The 19,270-nt window shown below is 61.6% G+C and overlaps 2 protein-coding genes across 2 annotated transcripts; one reads left to right on the top strand and one right to left on the bottom strand.

Annotated features, from left to right (window-relative positions):
* Positions 1 to 6,886: 6,886 nt before the first annotated feature.
* Positions 6,887 to 12,156, top strand: CYP27A1 (cytochrome P450 family 27 subfamily A member 1). Its single transcript, XM_034062612.1, has 9 exons — positions 6,887 to 7,126; positions 9,174 to 9,364; positions 9,626 to 9,825; positions 9,898 to 10,095; positions 10,221 to 10,381; positions 10,724 to 10,890; positions 11,143 to 11,224; positions 11,310 to 11,510; positions 11,606 to 12,156. The coding sequence occupies exons 1-9, from the start codon at positions 6,887 to 6,889 to the stop codon at positions 11,759 to 11,761; spliced, it is 1,596 nt and encodes a 531-aa protein (XP_033918503.1). The 3' UTR covers positions 11,762 to 12,156.
* A 1,217-nt stretch (positions 12,157 to 13,373) lies between these two features.
* On the bottom strand, positions 13,374 to 18,082 carry PRKAG3 (protein kinase AMP-activated non-catalytic subunit gamma 3). Its single transcript, XM_034062100.1, has 13 exons — positions 18,021 to 18,082; positions 17,177 to 17,216; positions 16,638 to 16,864; positions 16,472 to 16,553; positions 16,342 to 16,400; positions 16,020 to 16,065; positions 15,845 to 15,899; positions 15,625 to 15,751; positions 15,350 to 15,515; positions 15,140 to 15,177; positions 14,764 to 14,910; positions 14,512 to 14,680; positions 13,374 to 13,531 (listed from the first exon to the last, which is right to left on the bottom strand). The coding sequence occupies exons 1-12, from the start codon at positions 18,051 to 18,053 to the stop codon at positions 14,564 to 14,566; spliced, it is 1,137 nt and encodes a 378-aa protein (XP_033917991.1). The 5' UTR covers positions 18,054 to 18,082; the 3' UTR covers positions 13,374 to 13,531; positions 14,512 to 14,563.
* Positions 18,083 to 19,270: the final 1,188 nt, after the last annotated feature.

Raw genomic sequence — 19,270 nt, 5'->3', positions numbered from 1 at the left:
GGCAGAAAAATCCCTTTGATTTTGCCCTGAAGAGGGGAGCGGGAGGAGGGGGAGCCCCGTCCCGGCGAGCAGGTGCGGCTGGCGCACAGCGACTCGCCTTATCATGTCCCAGCTCTGGGCTAGGCAGGCAGGGGCCGGGGGGTGTGATGCTCACAGCACCTATATGGGAACTGGCCTTGTGGTGAAACCCACTGTGAGGGGCTGGTGGGAAAGGATGGAGAAAGCCAGGGTCCTTACTTTGTGCCTGTACCAGGGTCTGAGGCCCAGGGGAGTGCCCAGGATTTGTCCCTGCCTCCCAGATTTATCCCAGTTTCATAAAAATCCCTCCTTAGCAAGGAAAATAAGGCACAGAGAGGCTGAGACCTTCTTCAGCAGCCAGGGGAGTGATTGCCTGAAGCCCCAGCCCCAGGAGTTTGCTCACACAAACCCCCCTTTCTGCAACAAAACCCAAAGGGCCATATCCTTCAGGGGACAAGGCCACAGTGGTGACAATGAGTGAGGACTATGGGTGACGGGATGCCACCACCACCCTGAAGCAGCCTTCTCCACCACAGCTGGTCCTTTGTCTCTGCCTTCCCTTGCCTCTTGCAGCTCAACACACCCCCCCCGGCTTTTGTGTTATTACAAATTATAAAACAATTTTTTCCTGCCTTCCCGCATTCTTCTGCCTCCTGCAAGAATTTTAATGTATTTATTTTTGCTATCAGGGGAAAGCACTGTGTTCCTCGGCCACCCCCGGGCAGCCCCGGCCCTGCTTGGCCACTGATGGAAATTAATGATGAGGGATGCAGAGGGAAGCAGGCACCCCTCCACCCCTGCAGCAGAGAGAAGGGGGGACCCTGTCCCCCCAAGCCAGCCACAGTTTCCCCAGAGAGGGTCCGTGTGTGGAGGATGGAGAGCTGGACTGCAGACGGGAAGGTTGATAGGGCAGTGGGGGCTTGTCGCCAAGAGGTGCTGCTGGTTATGGGCTGGGAAGGGAATGGCAGTTGGGCTGCTGGGGAGGGCTGAAGGGTGCTTTTGGGTCCAGCTGCAGGGTGCTGTGGAGGGGAATCGTGTCCCAAAGTAGCAGCAGCACTTTGGGATTCCCCCGGGGAAGAGAAGATTCTCCCAGACACCCAGACCCATGTGACAGCATCTCCAGTGGTGCCCATCCTGCTCCTGGGACACAGCACCCCTTGACTGCCCCATCCTGCTCAGGAACACAGCCACCTCTACCCCTAAGCTGGTGCCCCTGTGCTGCACTGAGCTCCGGCTGTCACTCCTCACTGCATGGCCCCAAGAGCAGGGATGGTGGTGCCTCAATCCTTCAGCCCCCCTGCCCCAGAACCACAAGGTTGGGGGGCTCTGGCCGCTGGGAGGGAACAGATGGGGGGAGGAAGGAACGGACCTTTCCCGCTGAGGGGAAAACGCTGCGATTTCCAACCCAAACACCCCGGCACTCAGCAGCCGCATACTTTCCCAGCGTCCCTCCCCTCCTTTATTCCCGAGGACATTGGCGATCAAACCCAGGTTGGCCTCATCTCCTGCTCCTGCAGTGAGGTCATCGAGCTGTGTTTGTGACATCCCGGCGTCTCCATGGCAGTGCGCTGTGATGTCATAAGCCTGGGGTTGCGACCTCACGGCAGGAGGAGAATGATCTTATTAAAACAACACGATCCCCATCCGCGGCCGCTCGCAGCCAGGGGACTCCGGTGCAGGACAATGGCCAGTGGAGTGGCTGGGGGCAGCTGTGGGGACAGAGCCCTCCCTGGTCATGTCACTGCTGAGAACTCATGGTGACACAGAGCATGATCCAGTGCGCAGAGCAGAGGGCAGCCCCTGGGGCCGAGCTCCTTGACTGATGCAAACACGTAAGCCCGGTGGTGCTGGGGTGACAGTGAATCTGAAAACAGCCACACTGAGGCTCACTCTCTGGGGGTCCCCCAGACTTGTCTGCAGTGCTGCCCACCTCCAGGGCCGAGCGTCTGGGGCCTTATCGGGGCACAGAGCCCTTTCATGTCGGGCCGGAGGGCGGTGAGCAGAGCTGATGAGGACCTGTCCCCAGATCAGAGCCGCCCGGCGCTGACAGCGACCGCGGGGCCTGTTCTTAAATTAGACATGTCCCCCGCCTCCTCCCAGCCAGCACTCCCAGCCCCTGCCCCATGGCTGGACACAGCCCAGGGCATCCCTGCCCAAGGTGCTCTGCATGGTCCCCCCCCACACACATGTACCTGTAACTCCAAGGAAGGCTGTTTGCTGGCTGGGCATCACTTGAGCACCAGCAGGCAGATGATGGATGGATGGATGGACAGATGAAGGAAGGACAGACAGATGCGTGGGTGATTAGCTGGATGGACAGGCAGATAGTTGTGAGGATGGGTGGGAAGAGTGATGCAGGTGCTTGTCGATGGATGGATGGGTGAGTGCATAGGCAGCTCAGTAGATGGATGGCGAGATGGCTGTGAGATAGAAAGCTGCATGCAAGTGTGGATGGATGGATGGATAGATGGATGGATGGATGGATGGCCCTAGCACTCCTTAGTGAGCCTCTGTGGCCCTGGACATTGTTACTCTTTCCCAGCAGCCTCAGCAGAAGAAGACACAGCTCTGTCCTGGGAGAGAAGGGAACATCTGAGTCCCAAGGGGAAAAAAATTGCCTTTCTCGCTGCACAACAACTTGAGGGCCTGACCTTGTGCTGCTGCAGCAGTGCACCCTTGCTGCTAGCACAGAATATTCTCTATAGTGCCCAGAGAGGAAACTGAGGCCGGGAGGACCAGTTTGCAGTGTGAAACTGAAACCACCCTCTCCAGGCAGACATGGTGCTGTGGCCAGTCCTGCTCCCCCCACTGCCCTCACGCCCATCTGTCCAGCCACAGGCAGGACACACATTGCCTGTGCTGGGAGTGATGCCGCTGGGAGGGGGTGTCCTTGGGCCCCTGCAGGCCATAAACATGATGTCATGTGGCAGCGTACACAGCCCGCTCTGTGCGCGGGTCCCCACATGGGCTTCACAAGTCCTGCGTGGGAGGCATCGACTGTGGCCCACAGCCAAGGGAACTGGAGTCGGGAGATAAAATCAGGTTTGGCTTGGGCTGCAGCAAACAGCCCTTTGCAGGAGGAGTAAGGGACAGGGAGAGCAACTGGATGGGAGACACCTCCCCATCGTTGCATGGTTGGCAGGGAGCAGAGGTGATGGGGTATGCCCCAGCAAAGCTCAGCACTGGTTTCTTTGGTCCCAGGTCGGGTCCCATCGTGCCTACTTGACTTAGAATAACTCTGTAGGCACTTGAAGTCACTAATCAGCCAGGACCACTTGAAAGCAGCCTGGGGCTGCAGCCTGGGGCTGCCTCCCGTCTCCTGTGATAACAGGCCGCCAGCCCAGGGCTCACTCCACATCCCACTCCCACGTCCTCAGGGAAAGGTCCTGGCCTGCCTGGATCCCACGGGGCACACAGCAGGGGGAGCCCAGAGCAGAGCTTGCTGCTGGGTGATGAGCCCCACGTGGGGGACACACACACTACCATAGTTGATTTACCTCTCATTTCAACAGCTTTGTGCTGTCCCCAGGGTCCTGGCTAGATCTAAGGGGTCAGAGAAAGGGAAACAAGGAGATGGGAACCTTTGAGAGAGGGACAAGAGGGTCTCACTTGAACCCTCTATGCAGGACAAGAGCAGCTGTCTCCAGGTCTGGGATCTGTCCCCATCCTGCTGGATCTCCCCATGTTCGCCCTGTGCTGCCCCACTGGCCCCAGCATAGCTCATGACTCAAGCAGTGACAGTGTAGTGACACACAGCTGGCGTGACAGGCCATCTCCAGTTAAATGCTATTTACAGTCCCTGGGACCCCGGGCTCAGCCTTCTCACAGCCTGGGCTTTCCTGGGGGTGAGTCAGGGGATGCCCTCCCATGGGACACCCCGCTTCTTCTCCCACTGTGGGAGAGCAAATGGGGGTTAGTGCATCCAGCCCTGGGAAAAGTTTCTAGCTCCTGAGTGACACAGCACAAGTCACATAAAGAAGCCATCAGTCTGTCCCGGCAGCCAAGACCCTCCATGAGCAGTGCATGGTGGATGGGTTGAAGGGTAGTGCAGCGAGGGGGTCTCACGGTGCCTGTCTCTGCTCCCACAGGTCTCACCAGTGAGGTGAGATTAGACCTGCTGGTGCCACTGGGGGATGAGTGGAGTGGCAGCATCCCTGGGGCAGAGGGACACACAGGATGGGACCTGCTACCCCCAGCCCCGGTCCCCGTGATAAACGCAGCATTTGCTCTCCTGCCTCTGCCCCATTCGTCACAAGGTGGGACCGTGGCTGGCCGAGCACTGCGGGACTCCCCGGGAGCTGGAGCTGCCCCAGCTCCCCGCGGCATCCTCCGCCTGCGGATGTGTCACGGCCCGGCCGCTTCCCCTCGGAAGTCCCCTCCGGGCGGCTCTGGGGCTAGGGGTGACTCACCCGACCCCCCCTCCTCGGCCTCCTCCCCAGCCCTGGCAGCCGATCCCTGCGGAGCCCCGGCTGCCGCCCGCGGTCCGAGGGCGGGGAGCACAGCCTAGCGGCGGCAGCTGGAACGAAGCGGGCTGTGGATGACACGCACCCCAACCCCCACCGGCTGGCTGCGGGGACAGCGACAACCGGCACCGGGAGCCGCCGCGCTCCCACCAGCGCTGCGGTGGTGATGACTCTGCCCTTCCACGGGACAAAGTGCGAGGTCCTGCGCTCATAGAAGCAACCACAGTACCAGTACCCGCTGGGAGAGGGACGGATGGTGGATGGGTGGATGGATGGATGGGTGAATGGATGGAGGGATGGATGGATGGGTGGATGGATGGATGGATGGGTGGAGAGCAGCCCTGTGAAGAAGGACTTAGGGATAGTAGTGGTTGAAAATTAGTACATGAGGTGGCAGCATGCCTTGCAGCCTAGAAAGCTGATCGCATCTGGGACTGCAAAACAAGAAGCATGACCAGCATATTAAGGGAAACAATTCTCCCTCTCTATTCTATTGTTGTGAGACCCCACCTGGAGCACTGTGTCCAGCTCTGGGGTCCTCAGCACAAAAGAGGCATGAACCTGTTAGAGCAGGTCTAGAGGAGGATCACAAAAAAAAAGACCAGAAGACTGGAACACCTCTTCCCTGAAGAAAGGCTGAGAGAGCTGTAGTTGTTCAATTTGGAGAAGGCTCTGGGCACACTTTATTGCAGACTTCCAATATATAAAGGGGTTTATAAGAAAGACATTTTACCAGGGTCTGTCGGTTTTACTTTTTTTTTTTTTTTTGCAAGGAGCAACAGAAAGATGTGGCGGGGTCCCACACTCCAGTGCGGATAAAAGGGGCCACACAGGCGGGGAGCGGCCGAAGGCTCTCCAGCCGCTGGGAGCGAGTGTCGCAAGGTGCCGGGCAGGAAGCGGTACCGGGGCCCGGCTGTACGGCTGCCCCGGCTCCTGCCCCGCTGGGGCAGGGCGAGCTGCAGAGCTGGCTGTGATCAGCCATGAGGTGGCGGCAGGCGCTCACGCTTGGCTGCGGCTCCTTCAGACTCGGTGCCTCCCGGTGCCTGCCGGCACAGGGGTGCCCGGGTCCTGCACCTTCAGCCCCTGCCCCACTGACAGGGAGCACAGCAGGCACCAGCCGGGAGCCCGGCCTGGGACATCCCCGTCCCTCAGGGAGGATCTGAGGGGGAAAGCAGGCATTCTGTGCTGTGAGCTGCCTGCCCATCCTGGGGACAAGACCTCCCTGGTCAGGGCCTTGAACCCACCACCTGATAAGGGTGGTTAATGATCAGAGGTTGGATGTCCCAGACAGAGGCACGGTGACTGCAGCTCCAGGAGTGACATTTGGGAAGAGCAGCATCCTGCCCCATGGCTCCAGGACCTCGAGGCAATGCTAGGCTGGCCAGAGGGGCCATGCCCTGTGACCATGGCCCCCAACACCACTGCAGCAGAGCCCTGCTTGAGTGCTGGACAGATTGGCCTGCACCACACTGAGACAGGAGCTGGTGCCATGCTTTCCCTGGTGTGAAGACCAACCAAATGTGCCTCTGTATGGGTTGCCAGCAGCTCCTCATGGCACACCAAAGCCTCAACAACTGGGCTCTTGGACAAAGGACTGAGAGAGTCCCTGGGACAGCTTAGACACAGTTCCTCGGGACACCATCCTGCACTGCACAGGGATGGAGGTATGACAGGCAGGACATAGAGGCAGGGCAGCAGGGTTCAGGCCAGGGTGGCAGCAGCCCTGAAGAGCAGGCCCAGTGGTGAGGCTCATACTGATGCACGATGTGCAGGGCCTGTCAGAGTGCACTGCCTGTGCTGGTATGTGATGCATGGTGCCTTGTGCGGTGCTGGTCCCTGGTGAGCAGTGCCCAGTGCTTGTACCAGTGCCAGTGTGACATGCTACGTTGTCCCCAGGGTGCTGTGCTTACCATGCCATGCCAGTGCTGGCTGCCAGCCACCCAGTGTCATTGTGCAGTGCACAGTGCATGGCACTCAGCACACAGCACCGGGTACTGCTGATGCCATTTCCAAGTACCAAGCACGTGGTGCCTAGTGTGTGATGCTGCTGAGCAGTGTCTGCTATACAGTAACGGGTATGGCAACGTGGTACCCAGTGTGCCTGGTACCCAGTACACTGTAGCCAGCATCCGAGGCCCGGTGGCAGGTGTGCAGCAGCTGGCAAAGCATGCCCGGCATGCACTGCCCACTGCCTGGTCCCCGATGAGCAGCACCCGGTACCTCGTACCTACTGCGCAGCACCCGGTGCGCGAGACCCAGTGCGCGGTGCTCAGTTCCCGGTGCGCGGCTCCCGGTGCCGGTGCCCGGTTGCCGCCCTCGTGCCGCCCCCCGCCCCGCCCCCGGTGCCGCCCCCCCGCCTCCGGTGCCTCCCGGACCCGCCCCGTCCCGTGCGCTGCTAACGGAGCATGGCGGGCCCGAGCGGAGGGGCTCGGTGGTCGTTGCTGCCGCTGTTCCTGCGTTCCCGCCCGTCGCCGCCGCCGCCGCGCAGCATCCCGGGGCCGCCGCTCAGGACCGGGGGCTCGGCGGCGGCAGCGGCGGGGCCGGCGCGGCTGAAGGGACCGGAGGAGCTACCGGGGCCGGGGCTGTTTCGGACTTTCGTCTGGCTCTTCCTGCGGGGCTACCTGCTGCACACGCACCGGCTCCAGGTGCGGCGGGGCAGCCCAGCCTGGGGACTGCGGGGTGCGCGGGGGGCTGGGGACCCGGCCGGGGGTGCTGGGAGGGGCGCAGGGATCGGGCAGGCTCCCGGGTGTGCTGCGGATACGGTGCTGTGCACGGGAGGGTCTTGGCTTTGCAAGGCTCGGAGTAGGTGGATGCTGGATGAAATAGGCTGGGGGGTGAACAGCCTCGCAGGTAACGGCAGGAAGCTGAATGGGGGCGGCAGAGATGGGGGGGGCTGGGCGCGGGGAGCCCCCCTGCACCTTGGTGATGCTGGGCTAGCAGCGTGGAGAGGCCAGCGCAGAACCAGGTGGCTCTGGGAGGGTCCTGCCAGCTCAGGGTTGCTCCAGCATCCCCGAGCCGGCCAGGCAGCCGAGGGCAAAGGTTCGGGGACAGTTCACGGGGTCCTGGCATCGCTGAGCTGCCCTGGCCGTGACAAGCTGGAAAGGCCGTGGTTTCAGGAGCAGGCAGCCAGGCAGGTGTTTGGGCAGATGGTACCCGGGGGAAGGATGGGCAGAGATGTTTTTTCTCATCTGTCAACGCGTTCTCATACATCGGTTGAAGTAAGTGATGGGCTCGGCTGGCCATGAGCCAGACAGCATTTTCCAGTGCCCTAGAGCTCTGACCAGCTGGAGGAGGGTGCAAGAACAGGCCTCCCAGGCACCGCAGAGCACCAGGCACTGCTGTTTGGAGAAGGTGCTGTTGCTGGGCGGTGGGGTCTCAGGAACTGGGCACAGGAGCTCACTGCCTCCTTCCTGCTCTTGGGGCTCAAAGCACAGCCTGGCTTTGCAGAGAGATGCCTTTCCCCCTATCCCGGCAGCTCTGGCATCTCTCAGCCCTGCCCTCCAAGGCCTGTGCTGTGTTGGTCCTGGCTGCCAGCAGACACCCGTGGGCAGGCTTCAGCCCGTGCCACGGCCGGCCGCGGCCCCAAGCAGCGCCTCCACTGCCTGCGGCACCGGCACCGGGGCGGCCATCCATCCCTCCCCCTCCGCCTGCCACCGCGCGGAGGAACTGATCAAAACGTCTCCCCGCGGTGATGAATCCAGCTGAATCCGGGCTCAGGCTGCGATGCAGTCAGTCACCAAGGGAGATTGTACCACGTGCATCCCGCAGCCGCGGGGAATGGGGACTGGGGCTTCCCTGCTAGGTCCCTCGCAGCCCCTCGGGCTTGGTTTCACTCCACAGCGGCTCAGGTAGAGCTTGGGTGGGGTGGAAGGCATCCCTAGGACATGGCCCTGTGCAGATCTACTTGCAAAGAGGTGTCCGGCTGCCCTGAGGACTGCCCTCGGGGGATGACAGTGCTTCCCAGCAGGGAGGGACGGATGGCACCCTTGGGTGCAGCCAAGGAGAAGGGACTTGTGGCCATCAGAGTCCAGAGCAGAGTGATGCTTGTGGATGTCCCTGAGCTGGCTTGTGAGGCCATGGCCCCAGTGTGATGCCCTGGGGTTGGCGGGCTACTGGGGGAGCAGTCCAGTCCTGCCCCAGCCTGGCACTGCCCTCCCACCACTGATCATTAACCACCCTTATCTGTTTGTGAGTTCAAGGACCTACACAAGGACTGTTGTCCCCAGTTTGAGCAGAGCTGGGGCTGTGCTGGAAGCAGCAGGGCTTGGACCTGCTGACAGCTTCTGCAATGACCCTGCAACTCAACAGAGCCATGTGCTTGCAGTTGTCCCTGTCCCTCCTGTCCACTCTTGTCCTTGCTTCCCCAGGAGACCCACCTGACCCTCCATACCTTTCTGGGGTGGATGAGAAATGCACCAGCCTGTGCCAGGTGTCAGTACCTGGTGTGGTTAGTACTCTCAGAGAATGTGTGCCTGGAAACACCAGCCCAAGCCACCTGCAGAGCGTTTCAAGGACAGTGCCAGCCTAGGGGGTCAGAGGCAGATGCTTGAGCCCAGTTGGTGCTGAGGGGTCCCTGGGATAGGTGCAGAGTGTGCTGGACATATGCAAGGCAGCATCAAGGCAGAGAGGGACTGATCAAGCCCCAGTGCTGGCCCTGTCCCATTTATCCTGCCATGCTCTGGTGCATCACAGCTGATGTCCCGGCGCATCTATGGCCCTATCTGGAAGTCAACCTTCGGGCATTATGAGAACATCAACATCGGGAGCCCTGTGGTGCTGGAGCAGCTGCTACGGCAGGAGGGCAAGTACCCCATGCGGAGCGACATGGCCCTGTGGAAGGAGCACCGGGACACCCGGCACCTGCCCTATGGACCCTTCACCGAGTGAGTCCTGCCTTAGCTGTGCTCTGCAGAGCAGCGGGCGATCCTGAAACTTCCTTAGGTGTAGGGACTGGGTGGCAGCTCACATTGCTCCCTCTCCTGCAACAACGTATCCCCCCAAGCAGAAGGGCATGGCCGTGGGAGGTGGAAAGCTCCCCGGGGTGATTCCAGCCTGGCATGGGGAGGATGCACCCAGGGACTGGGAAACTGCTACCAGCCGCTGCCCCCTGCCGTGTACCGGCGCTGAGCCCCGTCCCTGTGCAGGGAAGGGGAGCGCTGGTACCGCCTGCGCCAGGTCCTCAACAAGCGGCTGCTGAAGCCCTCGGAGGCGGTGCTGTACGCGGACGCCATCGGGGAGGTGGTGTCAGACCTGATGATGCGGCTGCGGGACGAGCGGAGCCGCAGCCCCTCGGGGGTGTTGGTGGGGGACGTGGCCAACCTGCTCTACCGCTTCGCACTGGAAGGTAGGAAGGTCCTCACCCCTGACACTCTCTTCCCATCCCCACGGGGTTCTGGATTCATCCTGTCCCCCACAGGGATCTCCTATATCCTCTTTGAGACCCGCATCGGGTGCCTGAAGCACCAGGTCCCCGCCGAGACCCAGCGCTTCATTGATTCCATCAACCTCATGTTCAAGAACTCCATCTTTGCCACCGTCCTGCCCCGCTGGAGCCGCAAGGTGCTGCCCTTCTGGGACCGCTACCTGGACAGCTGGGACACCATCTTTGCCTTCGGTGAGCAGTGATGATGGGGGCCCAGCATGGTGGGATCAGACTCCCTAAGAATCCTCAAAAGGGGGCACATGTCCTTTTGGCCACCTCACTCTGCCAGCGCTGGGTCCCACACTCTGTCCTCGCAGGCAAGACCCTGATTGACCGAAAGATGGAGCAGCTGGAGGGGCAGGTGGAGCGGGGCAAGGAGGTGTCTGGCTACCTGAGCTACCTGCTGGCCAGTGGCAGGCTCAGCCTGGATGAGGTCTATGGCAGTGTGGCCGAGCTGCTGCTGGCAGGCGTGGACACGGTGAGAGCCTGGCAGCCGCTGCCAGGGAACCCCCACTGCTGTGTGCCAGGGGAGAGGCAGGGGCCATGCTCAGCCATGCTCCTCAGACCTGCAAGCTCTGCGCTGGTGGCTGGGGGGGCTGATGGCTGACAGGACAAACCCTCACTGCAGACCCTGTCCTCCCCTCTGCTCCCTGTCCTGCTTCCTGCCTCAGTTTCCCCCATGCTTGCTGCCCCCTCACTGTTGGCTTCTCTGAGCACTGGAGCACAGGCTGGCTGGTGCTGTATTGGTGCCATGCTTGGCACCAGGCTGTATGGGTACCGGCCCAATCTCCCTCACTCCCTTTGGCACTCTGCTCCCCAGACCTCCAATACATTGTCTTGGGCCCTGTACCACCTCTCCCGGGACCTAAGCATCCAGGAGACCCTGTACCAGGAGCTGAAAGCCGTTGTGCCTCCCGACCGGTTTCCTGGTGCTGAGGATATCCCCAAGATGCCGATGCTTCGGGCCATTATCAAGGAGACACTGAGGTACAGCCTAGCCTTGCCACTGCCCTAAGGTCCTGATCACCAGCCCCTTCTCCCCTGCATGAGGGGATGCACCAGCCAGGCAGGGTGCAGGGCTGGGTTTCAGTCCCTTAGGGCTGCTTTCATCCATGTCCTCCCTGGGGAGTGGGATTGAGCAGCAGGAGATCCTCCCCCAGGTCCTGTCCTGCCCGTGGCTCTCTCCTCCGGGGTCCCCAGATGGGTCCTTCTCCCCCACTAACTCTCCCCATATCCCAGGGTCTACCCTGTGGTGCCAACCAATGCCAGGGTCTTCTATGAGAAGGACATTGTCATCGGAGACTACCTCTTCCCCAAGAACGTGAGTGGGGGCCGTGCCACAGGGACCCCTGCTGTGTTCAGTGGGGCTGGACAGAGGTCATTAACCCCCTCTTCCTGCCCCACAGACCCTCTTCGTCCTGGCCCACTACGCCATGTCCCACGATGAGACCTACTTCCCTGAGCCGGAGCGGTTCCTGCCCCAGCGCTGGCTCCGTGGCCATGGCTCCCCCCACCACCCTTTCAGCTCCATCCCCTTTGGCTACGGGGTCCGTGCCTGTGTCGGTCGCCGCATCGCTGAGCTGGAGATGCACTTGGCCCTCGCCAGGGTGAGCAGGAACCCCCACCCCGGGTAACTTGTCACAAGCTGGGATAGGGGCCCCAGGGAGCCCCCAAGGCACTGCCACCCCCCTTCTCCTCACAGATCATCCAGGCCTTTGAGGTGCGGCCAGATCCCAGCGGTGTGGAGGTGACATCTGTGTCCCGCATCGTCCTGGTGGCTGACAAGCCCATCAACCTGGAGTTCATCGCTCGCCCGGGGGCCCCTGAATGTGTGCCCACCCCCCAGCCTGGGTGCTGAAGGGAGACCCCACTGCCCCACCAGCAGGGGCAGGAAGGCAAACGCACCTCAGCTTAGGCCAGTGGGCTCCCAGCCCTGCTGTGGGAAGGTGGGAGGGATGAGGGATGCCCACACGTCGCACCAGGGGCACTAGTATCCCCTACCCCAAATCAGCAGGAGGCTTGGGGAACTGCTGTGCCTTTCACACGCCGCAAGGGCTTGTGTCCCCCAATCCTGTACCCAGCCAGGCTCTGTCGGGGACCTGGGAACTCTGCCGGGGCTGGGGGCAGGCAGGGAGGGGGCTTGCAGCCGTTCAGTGTCTCCTTCGTCCCGTCCTTGTGTAGCTGCGTGTGGATCTGTGCCTGGAGCCAGGACATCTGGGTCCTGTCTGAACAGCTGACTTTGGTCTCAGCCAACTCTCCGTGCCTCAGTTTCCCTCTCTGCCTCCCAGGGGAGGCTCGAGTGCTTGGGGGGGGGTTGGGGTTTGTTCCTGATCCCGAGGGATGGAGCCAGCCCTGCCTCTGGGCAAGTGGAACACTAAGGCAGCACATCCCTGTGATGAAGAGGAGGCCTGTCACCACCTGGCGCTGGTATCATGTCCCCTGGCAGGGCTAGCCTGCACAGAAGGCGTGTAAAGCACCCAGCACCTTTTGCTATCAGCCGTTATTTCACCGAAATGCTGATAAGGGGTCACAGGAATGGGGACAGGGCTTGCTATGGGCAAAGCAAGGGAGGGAGGATCACCTCAGCTGCCCCCCTCTCCCCAACTGGGAACATGGGGCTGACACCCAAGGCCATCGCAGGGGCTCAGAGCTGGATGCACTGCCACTTGCCCAGACTCCTGGAGGGATGGCATATGGGACAGCCTAGCAGGGAATCCCCGTCACCTTCCTGCTGCTTGGGGATCCTAGCTGGGTTGGGGGAAGCAGCAGGCAGAAGCTTTGCAGGCACCGTGGCTGCCCCCCCCACTGGGACGTGCACACCACGGCCATGGTGGAGCTATCAAGGCTGCGTGCCTATTCTCCTGCCCCTACCCACATGGGCAGAGGTGCCACCCTGTGCCCATGACACCCCTGCCAGCATCCCAGATTGGGTCCCCAAACCTGGCTCCCATCCCCAGCCTGGCTCTGTCCGCAGGGCCCGTGCCCTGCTGCAGTGGTCAGGAAGGTGAGGCAGCGGTTACTGGAGCAGGCTGCTTTGTTACAACAAGGCTGAACAGACCAGAAAGTAAACAAACACCCCCCACACACCTCAAACCATTCACAGGGTCCCCATGCAAGCGCCTGTCCTGGTGCCAGCTCCAGGCACCTCCAGCCCCGCATGATCCTACTGTAACAAGCCTGTGTGTGCAGCTGAGCCTACGCTACTGGGCACCGGGCACAGCCGGTGGGATGGCGCTTGCTGGGGCTGGAGCCATGGCCAAAGCACTCCAATCCAGCAGCAGGACAGGAGAGGGGTGACCAAGTCCCAAGGGGCTGTGTGGGTCCCCGTGCCCAGCTGTGGGCATGTACAACTCCTCGGGCACAGTGCCCATCAAGCATCACCATGTGCTTGGTGATGGGAGGCACCTCTGAACCCCTTTTCCCAGCTCCCTGCCTCCCCGAGGCCAGCAGGATCTGGCCCCAAACTCAAGACAAGCCCCAGGACTGTCATGGGCAGGCAGGTCCTCCCCACAGAGAGCCTCCGGAGTCCGAGCCTCCTTCCACGGCCCCAGAGCCACGCAAGTGGGCCCCACATCGGCCTGGACCGTGGCACTTCCCTGGTGTCTTGAGAGTGAGGATCGGTCGGTGCCTGCAGGGCGAGAGAGTGTGCGGGGCCATGACACCTGCAGGCACTGGCACCATGGCCCCCAACCTGTCCGGTGGACAGTGAGGTGTTGCCTTCATCCCTGGCTTGGATGCAAGCCCTGGGGCACGAGGGGAGGGGGACTGGGCCAGAGGGGGACATCTCAGTGGCCACCTGCAGCTCCTGACACAGCCACCCCTGTGGACACCAGGCATGGGGTGAGCAAAGGCATCGTGATGAGGAGGGTACCATGTCTGGTGTGGTTAATACACAAGAGTTCCAGTTGCCTTCTATGTGGGGTGTCTGGGCACTGCTGGGGCAACTGGTGGGCATGGGGCTGTCCCAAGCCTGTTCTCTACTATCCCCCCAGAAAAGCTTCAGTAGCTTTGGAAAATAGCTGGGCACTGGGTCCAGGTTCCCTCTCCTCAATCCATCCCTAAGGAGGGCTCTGCTAGCCATGGCCCATGGGCCAGCCACACTGTGCACATGGCTAGTGCTGGGCAGCATGTCCAAGGTATGTGAGTGGAAATCTGTCCCCACTGTGTCCCCTGGGAATGGCACTGGTGGTGCTCAGGTCTCACGGGGGACTTTGAAGGAAGGTCAAAAAAGAGCTTTTCTCTGAGGGTGCATCACACTCCAAAACCCTCACCCAGCTCAAAGCCCAGGGAACTGAAAAATCTGCCTTGGACATGCTGCCTGGATGAGGGTCTGGGGGTGTATCTGTGGCAGATGCCCCCATCCTGCCTCACAAACACTAGGGCTCAGAAGCCCATAAGGAACCCCTGTCATCTTTGTGTCTGCTGGGACAAGCAACATCTGAGTCCTGCTGTCCCCACCTGGGCACACAGTGCTGCAGGACCCAAGCCCCAGCTTCCTCCATCCCCCAGGTCAGTTTGGCTGGGGAGGAGGCAGCACGGAGGTGGCAAGGTGCAGGTGATCCAGTGGTGGGGAGGGGACAGGGTTGCAGTGGCAGGGGCAGCACCTACCTGAAATGAAGAGAAATGGAAGGTGCAAGTGGAGAAAGTCGAGCATCGTGGGCTAAGAGTTAAGAGCATCGATACCAGCTGGAGTGAGCACAAGGGCCTGGAGGATGTCGGAGAGGGAGACAATGCCCCGCGGGTACTGGTTCTCATCCACCAGAACCAGGCGATGGACCTGTGGGTGCAAGGCAGAACATCACAGGCAGATCGGGCAGCAGGCAGAGGGGGCTGGCGCTGGCACTCACCCTGGCCACACACCTGCTCCTTGGTGAGGCGGTCAATTATGTCCTCCATGGTTTCATGGGGGTAGCAGGTTAGAACACCCTCCAGGCAGACAGTGCGCTGCCGCAGAGCCTCCCGCACGCTGACATCCAGGTTGTTGTAGGTCTTCTGGGCAGCCAGGTGCTGCAGGAGAGGTGACCCCACTCAGTGCCCCAATGTGTCCTTGCACCCTGTTGTGCTGGCACAGCGTGGGACACTGAGCCATGGGGATGCACAGGGCAGATCTGCACTGGCAAATGGGTGTCACTGCACATGGTATGAGTTTGCATGGGCACAGACAGTTGTGAGCACCCCAACAGGGGCACGCAAGAGGCCATGCTTGCGTCTGGGTGTGTAACACACAGGTACTCACAATGACATCAAACCGGGAGTAGAGGCCGACCACTTGTCCTGTAACGAGAGACAGTGCAGGGGCTGGGGAGAGGGCCCTGGGCACTACCTGCTGAGCTCCCCATGCACCCCAAGGGGCAGCCCAAGGGCTAGGAAGAGGGCTTTGTGTGGGGATGGGCCCAGAGCCACTGGCAGAGGGAGATGGGGGTACACCAGTGCCCTCTCCAGGTACCAGCATCGTTGATGACGGGCAGAGCAGAGACACGGCGGTCCACAAAGATCTCCAAAGCAGTGTAGATGGGGGCAGTCTCATGCACAACAGCCACATCGCGGAAGGTACCAACACACAGCTCCCACACTGTTTTCTTCAGGAAGCGTGGCTTTGGGAGGGTGGAGCCCTGCAGTGGGGCAGAGCAGGGCAGCACTAGCACCTACACACTCCCCAGCACCCTTCCTTGTGCCCCTACCCACCCACCCCATGAATGCACATGCAGCTCCGGCACTCACAAAGATGTGGAGGAACTTGAGGATGCGCTTGTGTGTGAGGATGTGCAGGACATTGCCTGAGATGGGCTCAATGACGGGCAGGCGGTGGATCTTGTACTTGATCAGAGAGTAGACAGCATCGAAGAGGCTGCAGGTGATGGGAACAGCATGGGGGGGATAGGGCTGCATCTCAGGCACACCCCCCACAGTGTGTGCTGTCCCACAGAGGGCAGGCTCTCACCTATTGCTTGGGGAGATGTAGACCAGTGGCTTGAGGGAGCCCTGCAGGTAGACATCTACCAAGGGAGAGAGGTGAAAGAGGGGGTCCCTCATCCCCCTCATGCAACCCTGGACCCTCCTCCATGTGCTACACAACATCCCCAGCTCAGCTACCCGCATCATCACCTGCTTTTTACCTCTCCAGGTCTCAATCTTGTGCTCCTCCACCTCGTAGATCTGCACCTGAGGGCAAGGAGATGCCCTGGTCATGGTGGCCCTACAGACACTCTACCCCCTTCCCCAAGCATCACGCCCCATCACCCTAGGTGCAGGGATCATATCTTTGGTGCTGGGCAGAGCAGCAGCAAGCAGACATTGGGCTGGCCCAGAGCACCCCCTGGCCATGCTGTAGCGATGAAGTGCAGACCAGGAGAGGGAAGAGGGGACAGGGAGAGGTGGGGACAACCCCTCCCTGCCCCATGCCTGCCCCGACGCCCATGCTCTCCCTGCTGAACTCACCAGGGGCGAGCGGTAGTAGCGGTGGAGGATGTTGATGAAATCAGTGATGGTGAGCATCCCTGCAGAGACACGTGGGGCTGGCAGCGCTGCCAGGAGGAGGAAAGGGCCAGGCAGCACTGCTAGCACTCACCCACAAAGCTCTGTGTCTTGCTGTCCCAGAGCGGGGCCGCTCGCACCCCGTTGGCCACCAGTGCCACAAAGGCTTTCTTGATCTGCTGGGGGAGTGGGGAGGGTGTCAGGGGCCCCCTGAGCCTGCTCCTCGGCTGCCAGTCCCTGCCGATCCCCCGCTTTGTCACCTCCAGGGAAATGTCAAAGACAACGAGTTTGCAGCTGGTGGGGATGGCATCGTAGCAGCAATGGCTCCTCATGAAGTGCATGTAGACCTCAGCATCAGGGCTCTGGAATTCACTCTCTGGGCCCAGTCCCAGCATCATGTTGGCCAGTGAGAAGGTGATGGGCCTTGGGCTCCTCTGTCTGTCCTCTTCTTCCTCTTCCTCCCTGGGGCACAAAGCTTCTGGGAATCCTGTGGGCAAACCCATTCCAAAGCTGGCCAGTGAGCTGAACTGCCAGGTTTCAGCACCCTCCTGCCTGGGGGAAGCAGGGAAATGCTGCAGACCCCATTCCCCACAGGGGCAGCACACAGCACTGCAACTCTCCAGTCTTGGTGGGGAGCGCTGGGAGCTGCTGGGAAGGAGCTGAGGGGTAGGGTGATGAGGGGTACCAGCAGGGCTGGCAGAGGACCGATGCACTCATTGCATGAGTGAGCCTTTCCCCCCCCCCCCCCCCCCCCCCCCCCCCCCCCCCACTACACCCCTAGAAGCTGCCTGCTACCCACCTTCCTCCTCTGGGCAGGCAGCGGCATCCAGCAGCGCCACCTGAGGGGGCACACAGTGAGGGTGTCATCAGGAGCCAGCCACCCCCAGCTGCTGCTTGCACCCATCCTGCTGCCCCCACACCCCAGGCTGGCAGAGGGGGCCCTCCTTTTAGGGTATGCATGCAGCCTGGGCTTAGGGTCTATACCCAACTTCAAACCCCCCAGTGCTCGCAGCCCCTGTGGTGGCTCCAGCCCAGGATGTTCAGCTTGTCTCCCCAGTCTTGGGGGTATCAGCAGGGTCCCCAGCTTAGGACAGAGGCTGGCAGGAGCGCCCAGCTTCTCTCTGCCCTCGGAGCCGAGTGCATCCAGCAGCTGCTCTGCGCCCATCCTCTCTCTCCCTCTTCCAAACCGAAGGTGTAAATCCCAACCATGCTTCTTCCCGGAACGGGAGCCCTGCCAGCCCCACCTGCCCCCGGGAGCCAGGTGGGCCCCGGGAGATCCCACAACAACGAGGGGGGCAGCCCCAGGCGGGAGGGAGGAGAGCCCGGCTGACCCCATACCCCGCGGTCCCCAGGAGACCCTACCATAACATAGCGGCACCCTCGGCGGGAAGAGCCTACTTTTACGAGCCCCCCTGCAATAACAAAGGCTCCGGGACGGCTCCCTGAGGAGCTCGGAGCCAACCCCGGCAGAGAAGCGACCCCTCCCGAGGGGCTGGGGACAGCGGGGCAGGCAGACGGGCCTCTCCGCGCCCTTGTCCCCACGGCTGCCTGGACGCCGGCCCCCTACATCCCCCCACCCCGAGGGTGGCCTGCCCCCAAGTGGGGGGCTCTCGGGCCGGGCTCCCCACCCGCCCCGGCTGTACCTGGGGCGCGGTAGGGCCGGGGAGTCGCTCCATGCTGACTGCGGGGCAGCGCTGCTATTCTGGGCCAGCGGCTGGCGGGGCCCTGGCAGATAGGGTGACAGCGAGCAATGCCAGCCATGCCCCCGCCACCGCCGAGGGGGGAGCGACACACGGAGGCTGCCACCGCCGTGCAGCGGCCGCAGCCGCTGCGCCGACCCGCGAGCCGGCAGCCCCGGGCTGGAGGGGTGGCTGTGGCCTGGGGATGGCGCTGGCCTGGGGATGGGAGGAAGTTGGTGATGCAGGTATGCTGAGGGCAAAAGGCTGCCCTCCCGCTCCTAAGACCCCCATCCTCCTGACGCAGAGCTCAGCCTGCCCTGTCACAGAATCCCAGAATCCCAAGGGTTGGAAGGGACCTCAAAAGATCATCTCGTCCAACCCCCCTGCAAGATCAGGGTAACCTAGAGTACATCACACAGGAACTTGTCCAGGTGGGCCTTGAATATCTCCAACGTAGGAGACTCCACAACCCCCCTGGGCAACCTGTTCCAGTGCTCTGTCACTCTCACAGTAAAGAAGTTCTTCCTGATGTTAACGTGGAACCTCCTATGCTCCAGTTTACACCCATTGCCCCTTCTCCTATCACTGGATATCACTGAAAAAAGCCTAGCTCCATCATCCTGACACCCACCCTTTACATATTTGTAAACACTGATGAGGTCACCCCTCAGTCTCCTCCAAGCTAAAGAGACCCAGCTCCCTCAGCCTCTCCTCATAAGGGAGGTGTTCCACTGTCCACCCTGCCCTGCATCCCCAGATCCCATCCCGCAGCAGGAGAGGGTGGTGAGCACAGCATCCCTCCGCAGATGTTGGAGGGCAGCATCCAGCCCCAGGATGGATCCGCTGTGGACTCTGAGAGCTGCTGTGGACACTTTGCCCCCAACGCTGCCCCATCCCTGCCTCCCTGGTTCCACCATCCCCAGCCACCCCGGGTCTCGCTGATGGGGAAACTCCATCCTCACCCACAGGGCCACCCTGGTCCGCCTGCCCTCCACTCGCTCCTGGCTCCATTGCTATTTCAGGAAGGTTCAAATAACCCTTGGCCGGCTGCCGGGCCAGCCCTGGAGCAGCCGTGGGTGAGCGGGCCGGTGGCTGCAGGGACAAAGTGGCCCCAGCTGACTCCCAGGGGGGACAGATGGACCCTGGCCCGAGGCCGGGTGCAAGGACCAAAGCTGCTGGTGCGACCCCAGGAGGAAGAGGAATGGGGAGGTGGA

This window comes from Melopsittacus undulatus, chromosome 4 (assembly GCF_012275295.1).
Source record: "Melopsittacus undulatus isolate bMelUnd1 chromosome 4, bMelUnd1.mat.Z, whole genome shotgun sequence".
Lineage (NCBI taxonomy): Eukaryota > Metazoa > Chordata > Aves > Psittaciformes > Psittaculidae > Melopsittacus > Melopsittacus undulatus.
Note: the sequence above shows the minus strand (reverse complement) of the source record. Positions and strands in the feature narration are given on the sequence as shown.

Bases quoted from the DNA above. Each gene is read 5' to 3' on its own strand.
- CYP27A1 (XM_034062612.1), top strand. From the start codon at position 6,887: ATGGCGGGCCCGAGCGGAGGGGCTCGGTGGTCGTTGCTGCCGCTGTTC. The intron at 9,365-9,625 runs GTGAGTCCTGCC...GTCCCTGTGCAG, and splicing joins CCCTATGGACCCTTCACCGA to GGAAGGGGAGCGCTGGTACC. The intron at 11,511-11,605 runs GTGAGCAGGAAC...TTCTCCTCACAG, and splicing joins TGCACTTGGCCCTCGCCAGG to ATCATCCAGGCCTTTGAGGT.
- PRKAG3 (XM_034062100.1), bottom strand. From the start codon at position 18,053: ATGGAGCGACTCCCCGGCCCTACCGCGCCCCAG. The intron at 16,865-17,176 runs GTGGGTAGCAGG...GTTTGCCCACAG, and splicing joins TGCCTGCCCAGAGGAGGAAG to GATTCCCAGAAGCTTTGTGC. The intron at 15,516-15,624 runs GTGAGTGCCGGA...GCCCCACTGCAG, and splicing joins TCAAGTTCCTCCACATCTTT to GGCTCCACCCTCCCAAAGCC.